Source organism: Acomys russatus, chromosome 16, assembly GCF_903995435.1.
Source record: "Acomys russatus chromosome 16, mAcoRus1.1, whole genome shotgun sequence".
NCBI lineage: Eukaryota > Metazoa > Chordata > Mammalia > Rodentia > Muridae > Acomys > Acomys russatus.
Genome location: NC_067152.1, coordinates 11,905,254 through 11,930,516, shown reverse-complemented (window position 1 = coordinate 11,930,516; position 25,263 = coordinate 11,905,254). Strand labels below are relative to the sequence as shown.

At 39.8% G+C, this 25,263-nt stretch overlaps 1 protein-coding gene across 1 annotated transcript in view; it reads left to right on the top strand.

The window, feature by feature from the left end:
* Usp32 (ubiquitin specific peptidase 32) overlaps nt 1-25,263 on the top strand; it is a 118,146-nt gene that overhangs the window by 34,728 nt on the left and 58,155 nt on the right. Inside the window, exons 5-11 of the mRNA XM_051158187.1 lie at nt 9,308-9,467; nt 13,658-13,789; nt 17,423-17,530; nt 20,495-20,610; nt 20,963-21,025; nt 23,664-23,747; nt 25,011-25,072. Coding sequence (XP_051014144.1) covers nt 9,308-9,467; nt 13,658-13,789; nt 17,423-17,530; nt 20,495-20,610; nt 20,963-21,025; nt 23,664-23,747; nt 25,011-25,072 — 725 coding nt within the window. The remainder of the gene's footprint in view (nt 1-9,307; nt 9,468-13,657; nt 13,790-17,422; nt 17,531-20,494; nt 20,611-20,962; nt 21,026-23,663; nt 23,748-25,010; nt 25,073-25,263) is intronic.

Below are 25,263 nucleotides of genomic sequence, written 5' to 3'. Positions count from 1 at the left end.
AAAAAGTCTTTGCAAATCAAATTCATGGATTTTTTTATTAAAAAATGTAGCAAATACATTAATATTCTTTTTTCCTTTTTTTTTTTTTTTTTTTTTTTTTTTTTTTTTCTTTCTTTTTTGAGACAGGGTTTCTCTGTGTAGCCTTGGCTGTCCTGGACTCGCTTTGTAGACCAGGCTGGCCTCAAACTGAGAATTCTGCCTGCCTCTGCCTCCCAAGTGCTGGGATTACAGGCACCAACCGAGGCAATTTGTAAAGCAAAGTGGTTAGTTGAACTTAGTTCCAGTTAGAGTCCATTGTGGTGGTGCAAAGGCGTTGGCAGGAAGAGTTTAAGGCTCACAGTTGACCCACAGGCCCAAGGGGAGACAGCATAATAGGAATGATGGAGGCTTTTGGAGCCCACCCCCAGGACATGAGCAATGCACACGGTCCTCCTCCCTCCCCCCCAGGTTGATTAGGCTGGTGTTGGAACTTTCTGTATAGTCCAGGCCAGCCTCAAACTTGCTATTTCCTTGCCTCTTTTCTTAAGTTTTTAATCTTTTAAAATTTATTTAACAACTTTATAGCCTGATTCTAGCCTTTTCTGCCTCTCCTACCAGTCTCACCCTCTCCTCAGAGAAGGGGGAGGCCACCAAGGGGTATCAGCCTCCCCAGGCACCTTAAGTTGAAGTATAAGTGAGCATATCTTACTGAAGCCTGACAGGCATCCCCACCAGGGGAAAGGGATCCATAGGCAGGAAGCAGGATCAGAGATATCCCATACACTCAGGGTTAGGGGACCCATATGTTGACTAATCTGCACACCATTACATATGTGTAGGGGGTCTAGGTCCAGCCCATACTTGATCCTTGGTTGGTGGTTTAGTCTCTGTCAGCCCCTATGGGCTCAGGTCAGTTTACTCCGTAGGTCTTCTTGTGGTGTCCTTGACCCTTTTGGCTCCCTATAGCCTTCCTCTAGCTCTTCCACAGAACTCCCTGAGCCCTGCTGTTTGACTGTGGGTCTCTGCATCAGTTGCTGCGTGAAGCCTCTCAAAAGACAGTTATGCTAGGCTCCTGTCTGCAAGCGTAGCAGAGTTTCATTAATAGTCTCAGGGGTTTGTTCTCTCCCATGGGGTGGGTCAGTTTTCTTTAAAGAAAATACACTACAGACTTGCCTATAGGCAAATTTTATAGAGGTTTTTAAAAAAATTGAATCTCTCTTCCCAAATGACTAGTGTCAAGTTGACAAAAAACTAGCCTACATAGCCACCCATCCCTGATCCCTAAAACCTACCACCCCACCCTACCCTGGTTGAACTTGATTTCTTAGAGTTGCAGAGAAAGTGCAGTTTTACCCTGTGAGCTATTTTCCAGCCCTCTTTTGGTTTGTTTGATTTTTAGATTTATTTTATTCTATTTGGGGGTTTGGGTTTTGTTTTTTCAAGACAGGATTTCTCTATGTATAGCTTTGGCTGTCCTGGAATTCACTCTGTAGACCAAGCTGGCCTCGAACTCCCAGAGATCCGCCTGCCTCTGCCTCCCAAGTGCTGGGATTAAAGCACGTGAGAGAGTTGGGGGGAAGGGGGCGAGGGTCGGGGAGAGCGAGCACGAGCTCACGCACATAGGTATCTAAGAGGGATAGTCATTGGATCCATCACAGGTGGTGGTGAGCCACTGATGCGGGTCCTGGGAAATGAATTCCGCTATCTTTCAAGAGTGATATGTGCTCTTAACTGCTGAACCACCTCTCAAGCACCCCCTTTGAGTTTCTATAAAAGTTTCATTATATAGCCATAATTGATTAGATGACCATTGTTAATCAATACAGCCGTCAGCCTCCTTTCTTCCCTAGTGTTTGGCAGATGGGCTTGAAATTAATTGTTACTGTCAGACCTGTAATGGTTATTAGTGAAGCTACCTAGGGGCTGTGAGCTGTCAGACAGCCTAGTAATACACAGACATTCTATAGAGTTCAAGAATTTTAAGGTGTATGTCAGGAAAAAGGGAGGAAAGCCAAGTACAGAATTCATAAAATCATAACCATCTTTTTAAAAAGCTAATAGTAATAAATGATGCCACTACTTTTTAGACTTACTCCAGTATCTTAAGAGTTAACTGGGGTGCTGGAGAGATGGCTCAGAGGTTAAGATCACTGTCCTTCCAGAGGTCCTGAGTTCAATTCCCAGCAACCACATAGTGGCTCATAACCATTCTATAATGAGATCTGGTGCCCTCTTTTGGCCTGCTGGTTCACATGCATGTAGAATACTGTATAAATAAATGAATACATCTTTTTAAAAGGGGGGGAAGGAGTTAACAGGGTAAAAAGTGCACGAGCTTTTTACTTTATTTATTTTTATTTTTTATTAATTTATTCTTGTTACATCTCAATGTTTATCCCATCCCTTGTATCCTCCCATTCCCCCCCCCCCCATTTTCCCATTATTCCCCTCCCCTATGACTGTTCCTGAGGGGGATTATGTCCCCCTGTATATTCTCATAGGGTATCAAGTCTCTTCTTGGCTACTTGCTGTCCTTCCTCTGAGTGCCACCAGGTCTCCCCCTCCAGGGGACATGGTCAAATGTGAGGCACCAGAGTACGTGAGAAAGTCGTATCACTCTCCACTCAACTGTGGAGAATATTCTGACCATTGGCTAGATCTGGGAAGGGGTTTAAAGTTTACTTCCTGTATTGTCCTTGGCTGGTGCCTTAGTTTGAGCGGGACCCCTGGGCCCAAATCTGCCTATCATATTGTTCTACTTGTAGATTTCTAGGACCAGCTTTTTACTTTATAAAGTGGACTTTATACTTCTACTTTGTTTTTAGACAAACGTGAATAGAGTAAGAATAGGGTAGGAAAAGGAAACAGGTAGTCCTGATGAGACTTGATAGCCTGAAGTCAGATGGTAGAGAGGAGGGTGGAACTGGGAGGGGGCTATAATCAGAATATAAAGTGAATAAAAATATAGTGTGTTTTAAAATATATATATATTTTAAACATATATATATATATGATAGAATCTTTAATCCATAACAGGTTTGAAGTGTCCTCTTTCACGTTGTCTTTTGTTTTGTTTTTTCGAGACAGGGCCTCTCTGTGTAGCCTTAGCTGTCGTGGACTAGCTTTGTAGACCAGGCTGGCCTCGAACTCACAGCGATCCACCTGCCTCTGCCTCCCAAGTGCTGGGATTAAAGGCGTGCACCACTACGCCCAGCTTTTGCCCTGTCTTAAATATGAAAGAAGACTGTCAGTGTTGTCTCCATAATTTACATTGCATTGATGCTAAGTGCTCTCAAACTAGTAGGCTAAGCATATTGTTGCACATAGTAAGATCCTACTAAACAATGTACATGCTGGCATATTTTCAAGCTATTTTATTGGGTTCTTATCCCTCTACTTCTCTTCCAGCCTCCCCAACACTAGGTAGGAGAGAAAGAAGGTTAGAGGGGAAAGAGGATATAGACACACACACCCCCCCCCACCCTCGAGACAGGGTCTCTCTGTGTATCCTTGGCTGTCCTAGACTTGCTTTGTAGACCAGGCTGGCCTCGAAGTCACAGAGATCCGCCTGCCTCTGCCTCCCAAGTGCCGGGATTAAAGGCCTGCGCCACCAGGCTTGGCTGAGGGTTTAGACCTTTATAAGCTACTTCCTGGTGATTAGGGATATAGACTTCCTTGAGGCAAGTCTAATCATCATTGTCAGACTGTCAGTCCAGCAAAACAGCAATCCAGCAATAGCAAATGCAGCAGCAGAACAAACCAGTAGCCATGGGACAGCAACAGGTGGAGCAGCAGCTACTATAGGCTATCACCATTAAGTGTCAGTTATTACTGGGTTATCTCAACCTGCCAGCCGCCCATATAATGGCAGAGACTTTTTATTAATATGAAGCTTGGCCATAGCATAGGCTTGTTCCCAACTAGGTCACTTTATTATTATTATGATGATGATGATGATGATAAATAACACCCTGATTGTTATCCCCTCGCTCTTATTTTCCTACTCCCACCCTCCATCTCTCTTCTGCCCTATTCCCCTCCTCTCGACCTCTGATGGAAGGGGACCTCCTCCCCCACCATAATGACCATAGCCTATCAGGTCTCATCCTAGCTCCTAGATCTTAAATCAACCCATTTATGCTAATTGCGTTCTGCCACATGGCCTGTTACCTCTTCTTAGTCACAGCTCCTGGCATCTGTTTCTTCCTGTGTCTGGCTGGCAAATCTCCCATGCCTGGTTCTTTTTCAGTGTTCCTATCTCTACCCAGATGTCTGCCTTTCATCTCCTACTTTGCTATAGGCCATTTAGCTCTTTATTAAACCTATCAGAAGGTGTTGGGGGGACTGTTTACAAAATACGATTCAGCTGTAAGAATAACAATAACAAAGTCAGGCCTGTACTCAGCTGTCTCCTGGTATAGAATCAGCATTTGAATAATACAAAGACACCCTTTACACAGAGCACAAAATGATCATGCCAACAACAGGCCTTCTCCAGGCTTTCCCATTTATACCCTCTTCAGCATCCCCAGAATTAAATATTTGCACCTGGGAAAGATCATAGCAGGGCTTAGTGCATAAAGAAAATTGTAATCACCTGCTGTGAAGCAGCCTCTTATCCCACACCTGGGATTAAAACAAAAACATAATTCACATAACACAACTAGAATTTATTTATTCATTTATTTTTGGTTTTTTTTAGAGACAGGGTCTCTCTCTGTAATAGCCCTGGCTGTCCTGGAACTCTCTTTGTAGAAAGGCTGGCCTCACACTCACAGAGATCCGCCTGCCTCTGCCTCTTGAGTGCTGGGATTAAAGGCGTGCGCCACCCGCTCGGCTGATGTAGTCTTATCTACCTTTTTATGATTAATTCAGAAACCTTTCCTATATATGTCTTTAATTTTTTATGTTGTTATGTGCTAGAAAAATCTATTCCATAATAACTATCTTCCCTTTGCATAATGAGCCCAGTAGGCAAATGATTTGATGACAAAAATATCCAAAGTGCAATTAAGTTTAGGATCATTTCGATATACATATGCATCTTGTAGCCTGCATTCTATCAGAATTAACTCACTTTTCTACTTCAGCTATTAAACATCTTGAACTGCTTAATTATGAATCTCCTTGTCATGTTTGAAACAAATTACTTAACTCATGAGTAGTTAATCTAAATGTAGGCCACAGCCAATTAATATCTCCCATTAATTTTGAGAATCATTAAGAGCTTGCAACTGATCTCTATGGATCTGTACCTGTTATGGTCAATTTTTTTTTATACTTATTTCATAACCTAAGTAGTAATAGAATCTCCCCTCTGTATTTTTTCAGAAGCAATCTATAACCCCTAGGATGGCAGAATTCTTTATTTCCCTAAACATTTTCTCTAAAGTATTTGCGTTAGAATCAGCCAGCAAAATATCATCCATGTAATGATTAATAATAGATTGAGGAAATTGCCTATGAATTATTTCTAGCAGTTGTTACACAAAATACTGACATAAAGATGACTATTTAATATTCCCCGTGGAAGACCTTTCCAATGATATCGCTTTATTGGTCAACTATTATTACAGGTAGATACTGAGAAAGCAGTCCTTTCCCTATCATGCTCATGCAAAAAGATTGTGAAAAAGCAATCTTTTAAACCATAGCTATCATAGGCTATGACCTGTGTAATAAAGAAGATAAAGGAATTCCAGGCTATCAAGGATCCGTTGGCTGAATTACTTTATTCACCCCTTTTTTGTTTGTTTCTTTTTTTGTTTTCTGAGACAGGGTTTCAATTGTAGTTCTGGCTATCCTGGACCTGCTTTATAGACCATTCTGACCTCAAACTCACAGAGATCTGCCTACCTCTGCCTCCTGAGTGCTGAGATTAAAGGCATGCGCCACCACACCTGGCTATTCAGCATCCTTAAATCTGTTAACACCTGCCATTTTTCTGATTATATTTTTCTTTTTTATTTATTTAATTTTTTTTGGTCTTTCAAGACAAGGCTTCTCTGTGTATGTAGCCTTAGCTGTCCTGGACTCGCTTTGTAGACCAGTCTGGCCTCGAACTCACAGTGATCTGCCTCCTCTACAAAGCCTCAGCTTTCTTTTGGAGAAGAACCTATTGTCACCAGAAATGGCTGGTTTGCTTTTATGACTGAAAGCACCATAATTCTTAGAGTTAATGCACCTGACATTTTGAGCTCTAAGGCTTTTAGCCCTATATTTTCTTTGCAAATAGGCAAATTTACCACAATTAAAGCACTGAGTATTTTGATAGCTTAGACTTCTAGCTATTGCTTGTCCTATGTATGATGTTGGCATCATGCTCGTGAGGGCCAATATCAATTGTGTCTCTTACCTATTTTTTTCATTGGTGCTGCTCATGCCTTTAACAGCCTAGTTACTCATTTCATTGAGTATTTGCATTTTGTGAGTTTGAGGCCAGCCTGGTCTATAAAGCGAGCCCAGGACAGCCAAGGCTGCACAGAGAAACCCTTTCTCAAAAAAATGAGAGAGAGAGAGGAAGGGAGAGAGAGGGAGGGAGGGAGGGGGAGAGAGAGAGAGAGAGAGAGAGAGAGAGAGAGAATATGAGTATAGAATGACTTCTGATTTTCCTGTTTCATCCTTTTGTTTGTTTCTGAGACCCCATCATATCCACTTGGAACTTTTCTAATTGTTCACCCATTCTCTCGACCTTTTAAAAAACAGTATACAGTAAGAAGAAGAAATAGAAAATTCACTCTGGGAGCAAAGCAGGAGAGAACCCAGCAGCAACCACAATAAACCTTTTGTTGGCATTTTGAGACAGTATATTCATCCCTTTACACCCTGATGTCTCCTCTATGGCATTAGAAACCAAGATTCCCATTTTGCCTTGCCCCATCTGTGTTGGGTGCCATTGTTTTATATTTTTCAAGCTACTTTATTGGGTTCTTATGACTCTATTTCCCCTCCAATCCCCCAACACTAGGTAAGAGAGAAAGAAGGTTGGAAGGGAAAGGGGCATATACCTCTATAGGCTACTTCCTGTTGATTAGGGAGTAGAGTTCCTTGAGGCAAATCCAATCCTTGTTGTCAGAATGTCCAGCAGTCCAGTAGACGAGCATATCAGCAATCCAGCAATAATAAATGCAGCAGCGGAACAAACCAGCAGCAGTGGGGGCAGCAGCCACCATAGGCCTTTTTGGGCTTTTCCATTATACCCTTTCCAGTGTCCCCAGAATTAAACTATCTGCAGCTGGCAAAGATCACACCCCTGCTAGCGTATGAGGCAAATCATAATCACCTGCTGTGAAACAGCTTCTTATTTGACACCTGGGATTAAAACAAAGACATAGTCACACAACATAATTGGGTTTTAAAGAAACCAAAACTCACCACATGAAGATGCTGTTTTATATCCTTCAGCATTTTTATTAAGGTTGGAATTGCTTGGCCCATGAATGTCAATCCTTGTTGCATTTCCAGTAAGATTTTTTTTTTTCTTTTTCTCAGAGAAATCCTTACTAAACTTAAGATCTATTGTCCAAACAGAGGGCTTGACCTCTAGAGGGCAGTGTCAGCACACTCTTGTTCTGTCCAGATAGTTTTTTTTCTCTAGAGATTTCATAAAACAAACGCTTGTAAAACACATGAATATATGTGGAAGGGATTTGGAGGAAGTTAGAGAGGTGAGGTGAGGTAAAGATGAGCACCAGGCGTGTTACTGCATGCCTTTAGTCCAGCAGATCGCTGCCAGCACTCGGGAGGCAGAGGCTGGCAGATCACTGTGAGTTGGAGGCCAGCCTGGTCTACAAAGCAACTCTAGGACCGCCAAGGCTACACAGAGAAACCCTGTCTCAAAAAAGAAAACACAAAAAAGAGGAGGTAAGGATGAGCATATTTAATTCTATACTTGTATGGAATTTTCAAATACTTTTCTTAAAAAGGAAAGCAAAAAAACAGAAATGAACTTGTTTCTTTTGTGAGGGGTTGTTGAGACAGGGTCTCTTTCTGTAGCTCTGTCTGTCCAAGGACCTGTCCTTGCTATGTAGATCAGGTTGGCCTAGAACCCACAAAAATCTCCCTATCTCTGGCTCTGGAATGCTGGGATTAAAAGCCTGTAGCACTAAGCCTGTCTAACTTGTGTGTTTCTGAACTCTAATGGGATCCTAATTGAATACTCTAGTAAAGACTTCTGAGTAATTGTTTTAAATTTGCAAATTAAATTTAAAATTTTTAATTGAGGCAATTTTAGTTAAAATATACTAGTTTAGTTTTTAAGATGCTACGGATAAGGGATAAGTGAAAATATGGACTAATTAAATTTTCTTAAGAGTAAGAGAGGCAGAAGCAGGAGGATCTATCTCTGTAACTTCGAGGCAAGCCTAGTCTACAGAGTGAGTTCTAGGACAGCCAGGGTTACACAGAGAAACTCTTGTCTTGAAAAACAAATAAAATAAAATTTAAAAATTAAAAAATAAAGAGAATCTTATTTTGTATTACATCTTTTTAATTTTTTTATTTTCACTTTTTTTTGAGACAGGGTTTCTCTGTGTAGGCTTGGCTGTCCTGAACTCACTTTGTAGACCAGGCTGGCCTCGAACTCACATCAGTTTGCCTGCCTCTGCTTCAGGAGTGCTGGAATTAAAGGTGTGTGCCACTACACCCGACTTATATTTTACTTTTATGTGTATGCTTCTTTTGCTTACTTGCATATATATGCTCCATGTGTACCCGGTTCCTGAAGAGCCAGAAGAAGGTGTTGGATCCCCTATAACTGGAGTTAAGAATTTTTTGAGCGCTGGGCATAGTGGCGCACGCCTTTAATCCCATCACGCAGGAGGCAGAGGCAGGTCGATCTCATGAGTTCAAGGCCAGCGGGTCTACAAAGAACCAGAAAAAAAGAATTTTGTGAGCCACCCTGTACGTGCTTAGAACTGAGCCTAGGTCCTCTGCAAGAGCAGCTTGTGCTTGTAACTATTGAGCCATTTCTCCAGTACTAGATTTACTAAAAACAGCAAATATAAATATAGCCCACTGATTTCAGGATATACTTTAACAAATAAAATGTAATTATTATTGGCAATTGACTGCTTTAACAAATGGATAATAATTTACAGTTAGCACATAGATTTTAACTGAAGTGCAGCTGTTTATTTTTTTCCAAGTAACAGTTTGCTTTCCAAGTGTGTGTGCCTTGTGGTGTTATTTAGGTAGCCCTTAGTTTTAGGTAGTAGATGAGAAAATGTCAGCTGCTAAGTTTCAGATTGTTCAGGCTCAACTCTAAAGTGCTGTACCCTAAAATTGTACTAAAGTTTTTTGTTTGTTTGTTTACTTGTTTCAATTTTAGGGCGAAAAGGTAAACTATGAAAAATTTAGAAATTGGCTTCTTCTAAACAAAGATGCTTTTACCTTCTCTCGCTGGCTGCTGTCTGGGGGTGTATATGTGACCCTTACTGATGACAGTGACACTCCTACTTTCTACCAAACTCTGGCTGGAGTCACACATTGTAAGTAATGACATTATATTATATTATATATATATTATATATTTAATATAATTGCCTGATAATAACAGTATGCTTACAAAGATAAAAAGGGTTTTCTCCCTGCTTTTTTCTTTCAATACATAATCAATGTGATGCAGGAGAATGGAAAGTATAGCCCTTTACTAATTGTCCTTAATAAAGTGTGTTAGTTTCCTGAGTTGTTTACTGCAGATTACCATGATTCATAAAATAAAACAAGAGAGAAATCTAGTTTCCAGGAGTCCCATTGGCCGAAAAGAAGGTATGAATAGAGCTTTGTTCCTGGTGGAGGAAGAACTCATCCTTCCTCCTTCCTTCAGGAATTCTAAGCATTCCTTGGCTTGGGGTAGCATCACTTCCTCTGTGCTTCTGTTTGTTTTGTTTTGTTTTGTTTTGTTTTATTTTTTGAGACAGGGCTTCTCTGTGTAGCCCTGGCTGTCCTGGAACTAGCTCTGTAGACCTGGCCTTGATCTCCGAAATCTGCCTACTCTGCCTCAGAGTACTGGGTTTAAAAATTCACCACGACTGCCTGGCTTTTTAAAAATACAGTTTCAGGATTTTGAATTCTGCTTCTCATGATTGCACAGCAAGTACTTTACCAACTGAGCTATCTCTTTAGCTTGTGCCCCCTTCTTTATGTGAAACCTTGTATTATAGTTTTATCAGAACTTCATTTCTTCTTTCCCCAAGTTTTTTTCATTTTCATTTTGTGTGTATGTATAAATGTATGTATGTTCACCACATATGTGCGGAAGCTTGCAGAGGTCAAAAGAGACATTGGATCTCCTGGAACTGGAGTTAGAGATGGTTGTGAGCCATAGGTGCTGGGGTTCTTGGTAAGAGCAGTAAGTGCTTCTAACCACTGAGCGATCTCTCTAGCCCCTCTCTGAGTTTTTATAACAACTTTCTGTTCCCTTCTTCATTAATTTATACTTTCATCTTCTGTTATAATTATTTGAAGCAATCTATTTGTTGCCCATGTCATCTCTCCTCAATCATATGTCCCTGTCCTGAATAGTTTTATATCATCTTAACAAAAGCTGAAGCCATCTTAAAGAAAATGTCTCCATACGATTAGGCTATAGGCAAGCCTGTAGAGTATTCTCTTAGTGATTGATGGTGGAGGGGGCAGGCCCATTCTTGGTGGGGATACCCCTAGGCTGGGGGTCCTAAATTCTATAAAGAAATTAGAATAAGCAAACCATGAAGAACTAGTCAGAAAGCAGCATTCTTCCATGGTTCCTGCATCAGCTCCTGTTTTAGTTCCTGCCCTAAGTACTTTGAATGATAAACTGTTATATGGAAGTGAGTAAAATAAACATATACACAGAATAAATAAATGTAAGAAAAAACTCAGATTTTTGTTGTGGTAAGTACATAAATTTCAAGCTATTGTTATCTTATTTCTTTATTAAATAAGAAATTGAATTAGAACTTAAAGTCCAAGTTATAGGTTTCCTTTAAATTGTTTCCTTTAAATTGCCTTATAAAGTAAAAGGTTTTCTTATGGCATGTGTAGACACACTTTAATTTGGTTAATTCCTTTTTCCTCTCTCTTTGCTCCTCTCTGCTCCAAATTTTCCCCCTCAACTTTTCACTTCCACTGTTTCTCCACATTAACCTGCTCTGTTTTCTTCCCTATATTCCTCCTTTGGAGTGTCTTCTTCCCACTTTGCTCACATGTTCCTTTCTAGTTTCTTGAACTTTAACCATTTTTGCTCCTCACTAGATACACATACTTAATAATTAGAAGTTAGAATTCATTTAATATGTAGTTTTTTATGATTAGTAGAATTAACCTTTTTTTAACTAACTTTTTTTAAAAATTGAGATCCTCCCCATAATTAGCCCCCCCCCCCCCCACCCTTGAGATCTTATCTCATTATATAGCTCAGACTAGCCTCCAGTTTACTATGTAATCTGGGCTGGTCATAAATTTGTGATACTCTCTCTGCCTTAGCCTCCCAAGCCTGAGATAAGAGATTACATCACCACGTCTCACTTATAACTGCTGAATTAAGGCCATACCACACTTCTATAGGGTTATGGCATACCTCTTCAGTTATTCATATTTTTAGTAATATTTACAGTCTCTTAATTTTTTAATTTTTATTTTATGTGTTTTTGTGTTTTATATACATTTCTAGGCCTACAGATCCTTAGCTGTTTGTTTGCAAATAGATTCTCTTGAGGTTTTTGTTTGTTTGTTTTCTCTTTTCTCAGTGGTGAGGACTGAATCCAGAGCATCTCACTTGCTAGGCAACCTATACTGAGCTATATTCTTATATATATATTGAGGGGTGTGTGTGTGTTTGTTTGTTTTATGAATTCTACTTACACGCAAATAATATTGTTTCTTCTTCCTCTATATTGTATTTCATGGTTTTTGTTTTATTGAACTAGTGAAAAATTTCCAAACCATGCAGAATGATAATTGGAGGGAGAAGGCTCTGCTTCGTGCTAGGAAGTAGAAAACAAAGACCTTTACTTTACTGTCCAATATAATAAAGAAAATAACCACATAAACCCAACACTCATGCTCTTCTTTTTTAAAAAAAAGATTTATTTATTATTATGTATACAGAGTTCTGCCTGCATGTACAACTATAGGCCAGAAGAGGACACCAGATCTCATTATAGATGGTTGGGAGCCACCATGTGGTTGTTGGGGATTGAACTCAAGACCTTTAGAAAAACAGGCAGTGCTCTTAACCTCTGAGCTGTCTCTCCAAGCCCATGCTCTTCTTTTGAAACCACTGAAGACATGGAGATACACAGAAATATTTTTTTAATTTTAATTCAGGTTTTCTTTGGCTTTTGTTTTGGTTTAGTTATTGGTTTTTGTTTTGTTTTGTTTTTCGAGACAGAGTTTCTCTGTGTAATAGCCCTGGCTGGCCTGTACTTACTTTGTAGACCAGGATGGCTTCAAACACACAGAGATCTGCCTGCCTCTGCCTCCTGAGTGCTGGGATAATATTCATGCGTTACACCTGACAACTTTTATTTTTATATAATTTTATTTACCTTTATTTAATGTGCATGGTGTTTTGCCTGCATGTATGTCTGTATGAGACAGGCAGTTGTGAGCTGCCTTGTCAATGCTGGCATATGAACCCTTTGGAAGAGGGGTCAGTGCCCTTAACTGCTGAGCCATCTCTCCAGCCACCTCTCATTCCCCCACCCCCTTCAGAGACAGGGTTTCTTTGTGTAACCTTGACTGTTCTGCAACTCAATCTGAACCAGGCTGGCCTTGAACTCAGAGATCCACCTGCCTCTGCTTCTGCCTCTGCCTCTGAGTGCTGGGATTTCGGGCTTGCACAGCTGCCTCCCCCACCACCTAGCTTGCGAAGAAACCTTTAAAAGAGCAAAACTGAGCTGCACATGAGGGACCCTTCTTATGTGATGTGAGGAATATAGGATGTCTTCGGTCTGAGAGCAGAGCTAAGGTTCTAGGAAAGGCAAGTGGAGAATAGTTTTGACTAGAAGGTAAAGAAAGCAGACAAATTTGAGAAACCTTTTTCAGATTTGAATTTGAAGAAACCCCAAATGGAAAGACTATCATTCCCTCTCCTCAGACAATCTCTGAATTAGAAACATTGCTCTGGCTGGATTCTGTCTAAAAAAGATTAGCAGTTGCCCAGGAACTAATTGGGGAAGAAGGGTGAATTGGAAGAACACAGAAGATTCTTAGGGAACTAAATGTACAATTACTCTGTGAAACCACAAGAGTAGATAATATGTCATTTAACCCAGATCAGTAAGATACATAGCACCAAAAATGAGCTCTAATGTAAATTACGGATTTGGAGTGAACTTGTACCAGTCAGCCTATGTTCAGCAGTTGTAACATGTACCACTCTGTTGAGAGGTGGCACAGTCAAAGTGTACGAGGATAAAGGTATGTGGGAAATAGCTGCCTTTACTTCATTTTTTCCTTTTTATTTTTATTTACCTTTTTCTTTAAGTTTTAAAAGTCTCTTGCTTTTGTTACTTTTATTTCATTTATTTACAGTTTTTAAATATGATAAATTTAACTTTTAGTGTGGGTTTTGGTCATAACTGATTTTAGTAGTTGAATTGAGAAAGTAAGCCCTTAAAAGATGTATTATCAGGATAAATTAATGGCCCAGAAGGGCATTCTGAGTTTACAACCTTGTTTGATTTAATTTTAGTGGAGGAATCAGACATCATTGATCTGGAGAAACGCTATTGGCTACTGAAGGCTCAATCCCGTACTGGACGTTTTGACTTAGAGACCTTTGGTCCATTGGTTTCACCACCTATTCGCCCTTCTTTGAGTGAAGGTAGGAAACATTTCATTCGTTCATTCGTTCATTCGTTCATTCATTCATTTATTCATTCATAACATTACCACCAACAAAAAACTTGTAAATGTTCATTCAGTAAGTAAATAGACTGATTCCATCTTACTTCTCTGACAAACTAGTAGATTTCATAGTTCCTTGCTTTGGAGTATAGTGGTGAAGAGAAAAACCAAGGCCACTGTCTTCAGCTTTATATTTTATTTGCGTGATCTTGCATGAGTCAGTTAGCCCTCTGTACCGGAATGTCGTTACATGTACACAGGTGCCATGTAGTGTGACAGTGTCAGCAAGTGCAGAATGCAAAGAGCATTGGCTATTGCATGGCCAGAGCCCCAGTTTACTCACGTGGTCTGTCTCTTCCTCAGCTACTTGCTTACTTTCTTTTTTTTTGTTGTTGTTGTTGTTTGTTTGTTTTGTTTTTTAGATTTATTTATTTATTTATTGTTTTTTAGATTTATTTATTTATTTTATATATGTGAGTGCTTTATCTGCATGTACACCTACATGCCAGAAGAGGGCATCAGATCTCATTATAGATGGTTGTGAGCCACCATATGGTTGCTGGGAATTGAACTTGGGACCTCTGGAAGAGCAGACTATGCTCTTAACTGCTGAGCCATCTCTCCAGACCCCAGCCACTTCTTTTTCATTCACATAAGACTTCACTACTGCTCCCTCCTCTGGAAAAAAGAAAGAAGCTTCTAGATAAGACCATCTCTGAGATCTACTCTAGCTCCAGTATGTTTTTGTTTGTTTGGTTTTTGTTTTCCTTGTCAAAATGAAGAATATCAAGTGCAGTGGGCACATATCTTCAGTCCCAGCACTTGGGAGGCAGAGCCATGTGCCTCTCTGTGAGTTGCAGGCCAGCCCGGTTTACAGAGGGAATTCTAGGACAGTCAGGGTTACACGGAAACCCCTGTCTTAAAAAACCGAGAAAAACAAAGTTTAAAAGCAGCATTGTGGACGACATGATAAGGGTCATACTTGGATCTAAATACTTGGATTCTGCTTCTGATTATAAAGTGTTTTTAGTTTTTTACTTTACTTTTTAGATTATTTTATGTTATATAAATTTTGCCTGAATATATGTACGTGCACTACGTGCATACCTGGGGTTCTCAGAGGAAGACATGGAATCTCCTGAAACTGGAGTTACGGGTGGTTGTAAGGCACCATGCAGGTGCTAGACAGCTAAACTGAGTGTTCTGTAAGAACAAAGTGCTTTAAACAGCTAAGCTGTAGCTCTAATCTGTTTTTAAAATTTTCCTAGGAAACTATTTAAGTTTCTAATTTGAATATTTTAATTTTATTGTTTTTATATTGTGTGTATGTGTTTTGTCTGCATGTATATCTATGCTCCATAAATGTACCTGGTGCCTACAGACTCTGGGGGAGGGCATTAGATCCTGATGGACTGGAGTTAAAAATAGTCCTGAGCTACCATGTGGGTGCTGGTACTCAAGGCCAGGTCTTCTGGCAGTACAACCAGTGCTCTTAACTGCTGAATTATCTCTCCAGCTCATTTTTGGTTTTGGAACAGTGGCTCATGTGGCCTCAGCTCACTTCAAACTCAACGTCTAGTTAAGAATGATCTTCAACTCCTCAGTCTTCATGCCAGGATTATAGGCAGGTGCCACTACGCCTGCCTTAGTTCTCTAATATTCAAACTGAAACACTGGGCAAGATAGATTCTTTAAAATAGGATCTACCTTTTTCCCCCCTAAATACCCAGGATATTTCAAAAGTGCTCTGTAGAACACATGGCACTCTGGGTTTCCTTCCTTCCTTTCTTCTTTGTTTAATACTGTGTGTGTGTGTGTGTGTGTGTGCGCGCGCGCGCGCGCGCGCACGCATGTGCACACACGCATTTCCATGTGAGCATGTGCCCACACAAATGCCATGGCACACATATGAAGCTTAGAGGATAGCTTGCTTGAGAGCCAGTTCTCTCCTTCCACTATGTGGATTTCAGGATCTAACTCGGTCATCAGGCAGCAAGCACCTTAGCCTACTGAGCCATCTCTCTTGGCATTACCTAGGCTTCTATCTGTTCAACGGTATAGTTCTGGGCTTGTTTTGGTTGGCTGGTTTTGGTTTTGGTTTTGCTTTTTGGAGACAGGGTTTCTCTGTGTAACAGTTCTGGCTGTCCTGGAACTCGCTCTGTAGTCCAGATTGGCCTCAAACTCACGGAAATCCACCTGCCTCTGCCTCCCAAGTGCTGGGATTACAGGTGTGCACCACTGCATCTGGCTAAAAGAAAACATTGAATTGGAGCTGGCTTACAGTTTCAGAGGTTTAGTCCATTATCATCATGGCAGGAAGCATAGCAGCTTCCAGGCAGACATGGTGCTGGATAAGCTGAGAATTCCACATTGTTGTTGTTTCTTCTTCTTCTTCTTCTTCTTCTTCTTCTTCTTCTTCTTCTTCTTCTTCTTCTTCTTCTTCTTCTTTTTTAATTTATTATGTATACAGTATTCTGCCTACAGGTCAGAAGAGGGCACCAGATGTAATTATAGATGGTTGTGAGCCACCATGTGGTTGCTGGGAATTGAACTCAGGAATTTTGGAAGAGCTCTGAGCTGTCTCTCCAGTTCTACATGTTGATCCACAGGCAGAAGGAGACTGTGTGCCACATTGGACAGAGCTTGAGCATAAGAGATAGCAAAGCCAGGCATGGTGGCACACACCTTTAATCCCAGCACTCAGGAGGCAGAGTCAGGTGGATCTCTGTGAGTTCGAGGCCAGCCTGGTCTACAAAGTGAGTCCAGGACAGCCAAGGCTACAGAGAAACCCTGTCTTGAAAACAAAAAAACAAAAAGAGAGAGAGAGAGAGAGATCTCAAAGCCCACCCCCACATTGACACACTTCCTCCAACAATGCCACTCTTACTCCAACAAAGCCACACCTCCTAATAGTGGCACTCACTCTCTTTGGACCAGGCATTCAAACACATGTGTCTATGGGGTCATTCCTATTCAAACACCATTCCACTTTATGTAAAAGAGACATTCTAACGTCATAACGTTTGGAAGTTTGTTGACAGTGGTTTATGTGCTGTAACCTGCTTTAAACTGTAGTTCCTCTGTTAACACCTGCTTTTGTTTTAACATATCAGAAGCCTGAGACCTGGATAGTTCAATACTTTGCTGCTTAGAATAAAGAGGTAGATAATAAATGCATGTTCTGCTTGAGTTAAAGATAAATGTGTGCTCTTTAGAGTTAAGACCACAATATCCTGCTATGTGTGTCCTTCTCCCAGAACTATGGGGACTGTAAAGTCCCCAAACCTGTATCCTAGCCAATCAGCTTAAAATGCTTTGCCTAGCTAGCTACCTGGATACATTGTGCTTGGAACAAAATTGGTTCTTGTGTTTAACTAATCAAAATGATGTAATGTTGCCCTCCTCCTTGCTTCCCACCTGGTTACTTAGTTGTTACCTGGTTATGGTTTTTCTTATAAAAAGTCTCCCTTCAAAGCAGACCAACATCACAGTCTGGTTCTGGTCAGTTTTTGTTCAGCTTTCAGTAAACCATCATTCTGAGTCTGGCGTTTGAATGGTTAATGTGTGGCTGTTCTTGAACCTATAAAATATGGTGTCTTTTATTTTACAGGTTTGTTTAATGCTTTTGATGAAAATCGTGACAATCATATAGACTTCAAGGAGATATCCTGTGGGTTATCGGCCTGCTGCAGGGGCCCCCTGGCTGAAAGACAAAAATGTAAGTATGATAAACAGTGTCTGCAAATTGTCACATTATGTAAAGATAGAATCAGGTTTTATCCATGTAAACATCATTTGTAGGTTAAAGATTGAGTTTAATTATCAGATTGGCAAATAGTGATCTCATCATTGACCGTTTAATGAATTCAGTCTAAAGAAGTAACAACCTATTGTTTAGTACTTAGATATAACTTGGGTTTCTTTCTGTTATTAATAGGATATGTTAAAATCTGGTAATTCATAATTAATAAATTACGATAAATGGGGAAGTTTTTCTTGAGACAGGGCCTTAGCTTGGACTGACCTGGCACTCTTGATCTTCCTCTCAGCCTCTAAATACTATAATTGCAGGTGTGAACCACTGTGCTTAACTGAAAATTTTAAATATTAGGAAATATTTTTTTAAGTCTACAGAGTATTTGGGGTCTTATAATATGAGGCATAACTCATTTTCTGTCATATACATTAATATTCTACTTGCAAAATGAAATTTCTAATTAGACATACTTTTGTCAAATACTAAAATGGCATGTTTTTTTTTTTTCGTTTTTGTTTTTTCGAGATAGGGTTTCTCTGTGTACCCTTGGCTGTCCTGGACTCTGTAGACTGGGCTGGCCTCGAACTCACAGAGATCCGCCTACCTCTGCTTCCCAAGTGCTGGGATGAAAGGTGTGTGCCACCACACCCGGCCCTTAAAATGGTATTTTTCATCTTATAGTCTGTTTGGTTTTGTTTGTTTGTTTTTTTGTTTTTTGTTTTTTGTTTTTTAGACAGGGTTTCTCTGTGTAGCCTGGGCTGTCCTGGAACTGGAGCTATAGACCAGGCTGGCTTTGAACTCACAAAGATCCACCTGCCTCTGCCTTCTAAGTGCTGGAATAAAGATGTGCAGCACCACACCTGGCATGGAGGAATAATTTTAATCTTACAAATTCAGGTTTCTCTTCTATTCATTTTGCAATATGAAATTGAATTTTATTTTTTTAATTAATTTACACGCGCGCGCGCCTATACACCTACATGCCAGAAGAGGGCATCAGATCTCATTATAGATGGTTATGAGCCACCATGTGGTTGCTGGGAATTGAACTCTTAACCGCCAAGCCATCTCTCCAGCCCCCGAAAACGAATTTTATGAAAAATATTTTTTCTTTTTTTTTTTTTTTTTTTTTTTTTTTTTTTTTTTTTTTGGTTTTTTGAGACAGGGTTTCTCTGTGTAGCCTTGGCTGTCCTGGACTCACTTTGTAGACCAGGCTGGCCTCGAACTCACAGCGATCCACCTGCCTCTGCCTCCCGAGTGCTGGGATTAAAGGCGTGCGCCACCACGCCCGGCCTGAAAAATATTTTTTCTTATTAAAATTTGTTTATTAATTTATTTGTTTTATTGAGGCAGAGTCTTACTATGTATCTCAGGCTGGTCTTGAACTCACAAAGATCCACCTGCTTCTGCATCAAGTCATGGGATTAAAGGCATGTACCAACACACCCAACAAAAAATTTTTTTATTGAAATTTAATGTCTTTAAGGAAGTTGAAATCTCTACTTTTCATTTGATGTCAATTATTGCTTTTAAAAGTTTAAAGTTTTGCATCAGTGAAATTGCTTTCAAAATATATTTTTTATTTTCTTTTATTTTTGGGAGGGTAGAGGATGCTGGTCAACTAGAAGTTAACAAAGCAGACTTTTTTATTTAGAGTTAATTAGTAAAGTAGTAATTATCTAATTCTTACATTGTTTTAGATAAACTTTACTAAGAAGTTGAAGTTACGCTTGACAAAATATTAAATGTAGGGGCTGAAGAGATAGCTTACTGGTTAAGAGCACTGTCTACTCTTCCAGAGGTCCTGAGTTCAATACCCAGCACCCACATGTTGGCTCACAGCCACCTATAATGTGCTCTGATGCTCTTTTTTAGCATGCAGATGTACATCCAAATAGATCATACACACACACTCTCTCTCTTTCTCATTCTCCTCCCCCCCCCCCCTTCAAATATTAAGTGTAGCCAGATGGTGGTGCATGCCTTTAATCCCAGCACTCTGGGAGGCAGAGGCAGGCAGATCTCTGAGTTCAAGGCCAGACTCGTCTACGGAGTGAGTTCTAGGACAGCCAGGGCTACACAGAGAAACCCTGTCTTGTAAAACAAAAAACAAAACAAAACAAAACAAAAAAATTAGACTCTTTAGAAAGATAAAGTAGAAATTGGGAGTCTAATTCTCAGTGTAGATGGGAATTTGTAAAAAATATTTATTATTATATATATATAGTGCTCTGCCTGCATGTGCACCAGCACACCAGAAGAGGGCACCAGATCTCACTATAGATGGCTGTGAGCCACCATGTGGTTGCTGGGAATTGAACTCAGGACTCTAGAAGAGTAGACGGTGCTCTTAACCTCTGAGCCATGTCACCAGCCCCCTGTAGATGTGAATTTTAAGCATAGGAGGAACAGCTCTTTAATGATTAGTCTTGAATATGAGAAACTAACTTAAAGGAGGGGATATAACTGACTGAGTGCAAAGACTAACTCAAGGGAGGGCATGTAGCTGAGTACAAAGAAAAGCATATGCATAGCATGTCTAAGGCTCAGGTTTGATTCAGCAACACCAGGGAGAAGAGAGGGCCAAAGATTTGCCTTGCCTCTTGAAAGCCTGTAAGGTAAATGCTTTTAACAGAATGACTTAACCCCTCCCTTAAGAAAAGGGAGCTCTGGATTTGGCTGGTGGGGAGATCTCTTTAACCTGGGTAGTGATTTAGAGTCAGTCCTGAGATCTGTTTACAAAGATCTACATGTTAAAATAATGGTAATAACATAGTGCTATAATGTAGTCTATTCCTGAGGAGAACTGCTCCAGTATATATTGGATTGGAAAACTAAGTTATTGTATGGGGTAGCATCTAATGAAATGTAACATGTTTTAGAATCTAAAAGTGATTTCGCTTCATAAGAGTTTCTTGTTATTAGTTTGCTTTAAGGTATTTGATGTTGACCGTGATGGAGTTCTCTCCAGGGTTGAACTAAAAGACATGGTGGTTGCACTTTTGGAGGTCTGGAAAGATAACCGCACTGATGATATTCCCGTAAGTTCTGATCCTTTTTGTTTGGTTTTTGAGAAAGGTTTTTTGTTTTGTTTTGTTTTGTTTTGGGTTTTTTGTTTTGTTTTCTTGTTTTATGTTATTTTGGTTTTTCAAGACAGAGTTTCTCTGTGTAGTCTTGGCTGTCTTGGACTCGCTTTGTAGACCAGGCTGGTCTCGAACTCACAGCAATCCTCCTGCTAGCTAAAGCTAGCATGTGGTGTGCCCCATGTCTGGCTAACTTCTTCTTTTTTTTACAAGGATGATGGGATGAATGTTTGAAAAGAAATAAAAGAAAAAGAATTATATCTATGACTAGCATTTGTGTGCATTACTTTTTTGGATTTCTTTTTTTAAGGAATTACATACGGATCTGTCAGACATTGTAGAAGGCATATTGAATGCACATGATACCACAAAGGTGAGGCTGGCTATAAGTAATTTATTTTTTCTAAAAATACTATGTGCTCTAAATCAAAATGTATAGTTTATATGTATGGTCAAATGACTCTTCTGCATTATCACCACTTATCTAGACCTGTGGTTAAAATACCTTTACATCACCTCTAAAATAGTCCATTCCATCTTTATACAGCAACTCAGTGAAGTCTAATATATGAATTAAGTAGACATCTCCCTTGACAGACTTAGTTTATAGTCTTTATTTCTAACGTTTAGTAAGTTAGGATAAGACTAGCTTTATATTGAATAAAGGAAGTCAAATAGAATATATAGCAATGGCTCTATTATCCTATTTTGTTTTTTGGGGCTTTGTTTATTTGTTTCGGTTAATTTTTGTTTTTGTTTTTTTGGGGGGAGGGGTTCAAGACAGGGTTTCTTTGTGTAATAACAGCTCTGGCTGTCTTTTATTAAATTTAAGAATAGAAGAAAATCTAACAGTGGTAGAAGTTAAGATTGTGACTTCTGGGGTAAAGGATCATGAAGATATCTAAGGCCACAGAAATGTGTTTTACAAATAATAGCTCCTTTGAATTATATAGTTTGGTAAGACTTATTGGTAGCAGTATCACAACAGATTTACTTCTGTAGCTTGAAAGATTTATCTCTGTGAAGTTGAAAAACAATATATATGTGAAATACATTTCAAGTAATTTGAATCTTTTCATTCAAATATTGAAATGTACTTTAGTAGCAGACTGGTAAAGTATGGGACAAATGGTGTTATTTAATTGAGGTTTAGAAAAAAATAAGTCAGTTATTTTCTTGATTCATTCATAGTTGCAGGAATGATCATAGCCCCATTAACTGATTCTCAGTAGAAACAATTGATAATTTATTTTTTAATGGCTGAAAGTCCACTTATCAATTTAGTGCTTAGTCTTCCCCCTTTATTTACCCTCTCTGTCAAGCTAAGACATCAAGTAAGGTATCCATTTCTGTTTGGCATGTGAAAGAACAGAAGCCTGTAGAAGGTACTGTTAAAAACTGCTTTGTAGTATGCTTGTGATGGCGCACACTTGTGATCCTATTGTGTATAAGGCTGACACAGGAAAGGAAGATTAAGAGTCCCAGGCTACCTAGCAAAACCTCATTATTTAAAAGAAGATTGGGGCCAGTGAGATGGCTCAGAGGGTACTTGCTGCCAAGCCTAACAACTTGAATTCATTGCCTGGAACTTAAATGGTGGGAGGTGAGAACCAACTCTTGTAAGTTGTCCTCTCACCTCCACTCTCTTGTCGTGACTCACATACTTGTCATCCTCCTCTTCCACCACCACCACCAAAGCTTTAAAGAAAAAAGTCATTAGAGAAAAGGGAGATTAGACAAAGAGAGAGACGTAGAAATTGCTTTGTGTTAGCCAGCTGTGGCACACACTTGGGAGGCAGAAGCAGACAGATCTCTGAGTTTGAGGCCAGTCTAGTCTACTGAGTGTGTCTCAGGGCAGTCAGTGCTACACAGAGAAACTCTCAAAAACCAAAAGAAGAAAAAAAAGAAATTGTTTACAACCACCTACAACTCCAGTTACAGGGAATCAGCTTCTTGCTCCCCACTAATGTATTCTGTAGCCGCCTCCAGCCAGCCCCCCCCCCCCCCCGCGCGCGCGCGTGTTCTCTCTCTCTCTCTCTCTCTCTCTCTCTCACACACACACACACACATTAAGAAAAACACAATTTATACAAACAAACAAAAAAGATTAAAAAGATGGCTGAGTGGTTAAGAGCACACACTGGCTGCTCTTCCAGAGGTCCTGAATTGGATTCCTATCACCCACATGGTGGCTCACAATTGTCTGCAGCTCTAGTCCTAAGGACTGGCTTCAGCAAACACCAGGCAACCATGTAGTACACAGAAACACCCATATACATTAAAAAAAAAAAAAAAAGTACTATATTTTTTTTGGGAGGGGGGCTAGGGTTTGTTTTTCAAGACAGGGTTTTTCTGTGTCGTTGTGGAACTCTGACCCTGAGGTCAGAGAGAGGCCTGCCTTTGCCTCCTGAGTGCCTCCTGGGGTTAAAGGTGTGAGCCACCACTGTTCCACTTTAGTACTATGTTTTTGTGTTAGAGTTTCTATTTCTGGCTCCAGTGACCATTGAGCAGATTGTTTAGCTGCTCAAATTACCATGTCACCATGATAATAAGATAGTGACAGTCTAAAGTAGGACTTGGTATTGTACTGATTCACTGGTGCTATTCTATACATTGTACCAATGCTACCACAGTTTATCTAAAACATCTATTATTGTTATTGTTTGAAGTAGAACAATCTCAAACTCTCTGGGTATCCAAAAGTGACTGTGGGCTCCTGATCCTCCTGCTTCTACTCTCTGAGTGCTGCAATTACAGATCTGTGCCACTGTGCCCAGGTTATTTCCAAAATCTTACTGAAGAAAGGCAATTGTTAATAGGAACTTTGTTTCCACAGACTACTTGAACAAAATTATAAATCTTTATCACTTATAATACTGTCTTACTTATTCTGTGAACCTTTATGTATCCTCTGTGTATTATTGGTTTGCTTTCAAAAATGCGATTTTATTCTTGTGCTGTAATAAATGGCATTTGTTGACTAGAGATCAATTTGAATGTCTCTTTTTTAGATGGGCCATCTTACTCTGGAAGACTATCAGATCTGGAGTGTGAAAAATGTTCTTGCCAATGAGTTTTTGAATCTCCTCTTCCAGGTATGTTTAAGGCAAATGTCAGATTTTGAAAGGGTAATGAATGGTACTAATAATTCTGTGTCATGTGCCTATGTTAGCACATCCAGGCTACAAACATGTAACTATGTCATCTTGAATTTTTTTGTTTTGTTTTGTTTTTTGAGACAGAGTTTCTCAGCTGGAGAGCTGGCTCAGAGGTTAAGAGCACTGTCTGTTCTTCCAAAGGTCCTGAGTTCAGTTCTCAGCAACAACATGGTGGCTCACAACCATCTATAATGAGATCTGGTGCCCTCTTCTGGCATGCAGGCAAAACATTGTATACATAATAAATAAATCTGAGGGGGCGGGGAGGCTTTCTCTGTGTAGCCTTGGCTGCCCTGGACTTGCTTTATAGACCAGGCTGGGCTAGAATTCACAGCAGTTCACCTGCCTCCACTTCCCAAGTGCTGGGATTAAAGGCGTGTGCCACCACTGCCTGGCATCATCTTGAATTTAATAGTGATTATTTTCATTTCTCTCTCTCTCTCTCTTCTTCCTTTCTTTCTTTGTTTTGATTTTTTGAAACAGGATTTCTCTCTGTTGCCTTGGTTGTCCAGAAACTCAGTCTGTAGACCAGGCTGGCCTCAAACTCACAGAGATCTACCTGCCTCTGCCTCCTAAGTGCTGGAATTAAAGGTGTCCTCCGCTGCCCACCATCGTTTCTTTTTTATCTTCTCTTATTTGTTAAAATACCTGTAAAGATCATAATGGAGTGCTACGTTTATATTTCTTATGGTTGTCCTTTTTGTTTTGTTTTGTTTTGTTTTTTGACACAGGGTTTCTCAATGTAACAGAGCCCTGGCTGTCTTGGACCATGCTGGCCTCAAACTCAGAGATCCACCTGCCTCTGCCTCCCAAGCGTTGGCATTAAGGTGTGCAGTGCTACCACGCCAGGCAGATTTTTCATTTTTAATGAAGGATAACTTCCATGTAACACAGCTGTGTTATTAAATGGAAATTGGTCTCTTTTTGACAGCTGATATCTAACTGTCGTAGATCTAAAATATACACTGTTCTGCTATATGAGATTTGGAAATTAGCTTCCATTTTTAAAAAAAGTTAAAACTCACACAACTAAGTTAAAATTTCTTCAGGCAATAATTTATAATTCAATTCACCAGTTAAATCAGTGTTAATTCAGATTCCCATCTAACAGGTAGATTCTAAATCAATAATGGCAAATATTATACACTCTATTCCTTAGCACCACTAGTAAAGGTTGATGATCCTTTTGTTTTTCCCTAGGTCTGTCACATAGTTCTGGGGTTAAGACCAGCTACTCCAGAAGAAGAAGGACAAATTATTAGGTAAATCTGTGGTTTCTATCTGTGTATTTATTATTACATAGTTGAAATTTCTACCAACTGAAATACATTAGTTACTAAGGAACACTTTATCTTGCTTTAATTACAGTAAAGCTATTTTTAAAAATTACATGTAAAAGCTGGCGTGATGACCCACACCTTTAATCCCAGAGGCAGAGGCAAGTGGATCTCTG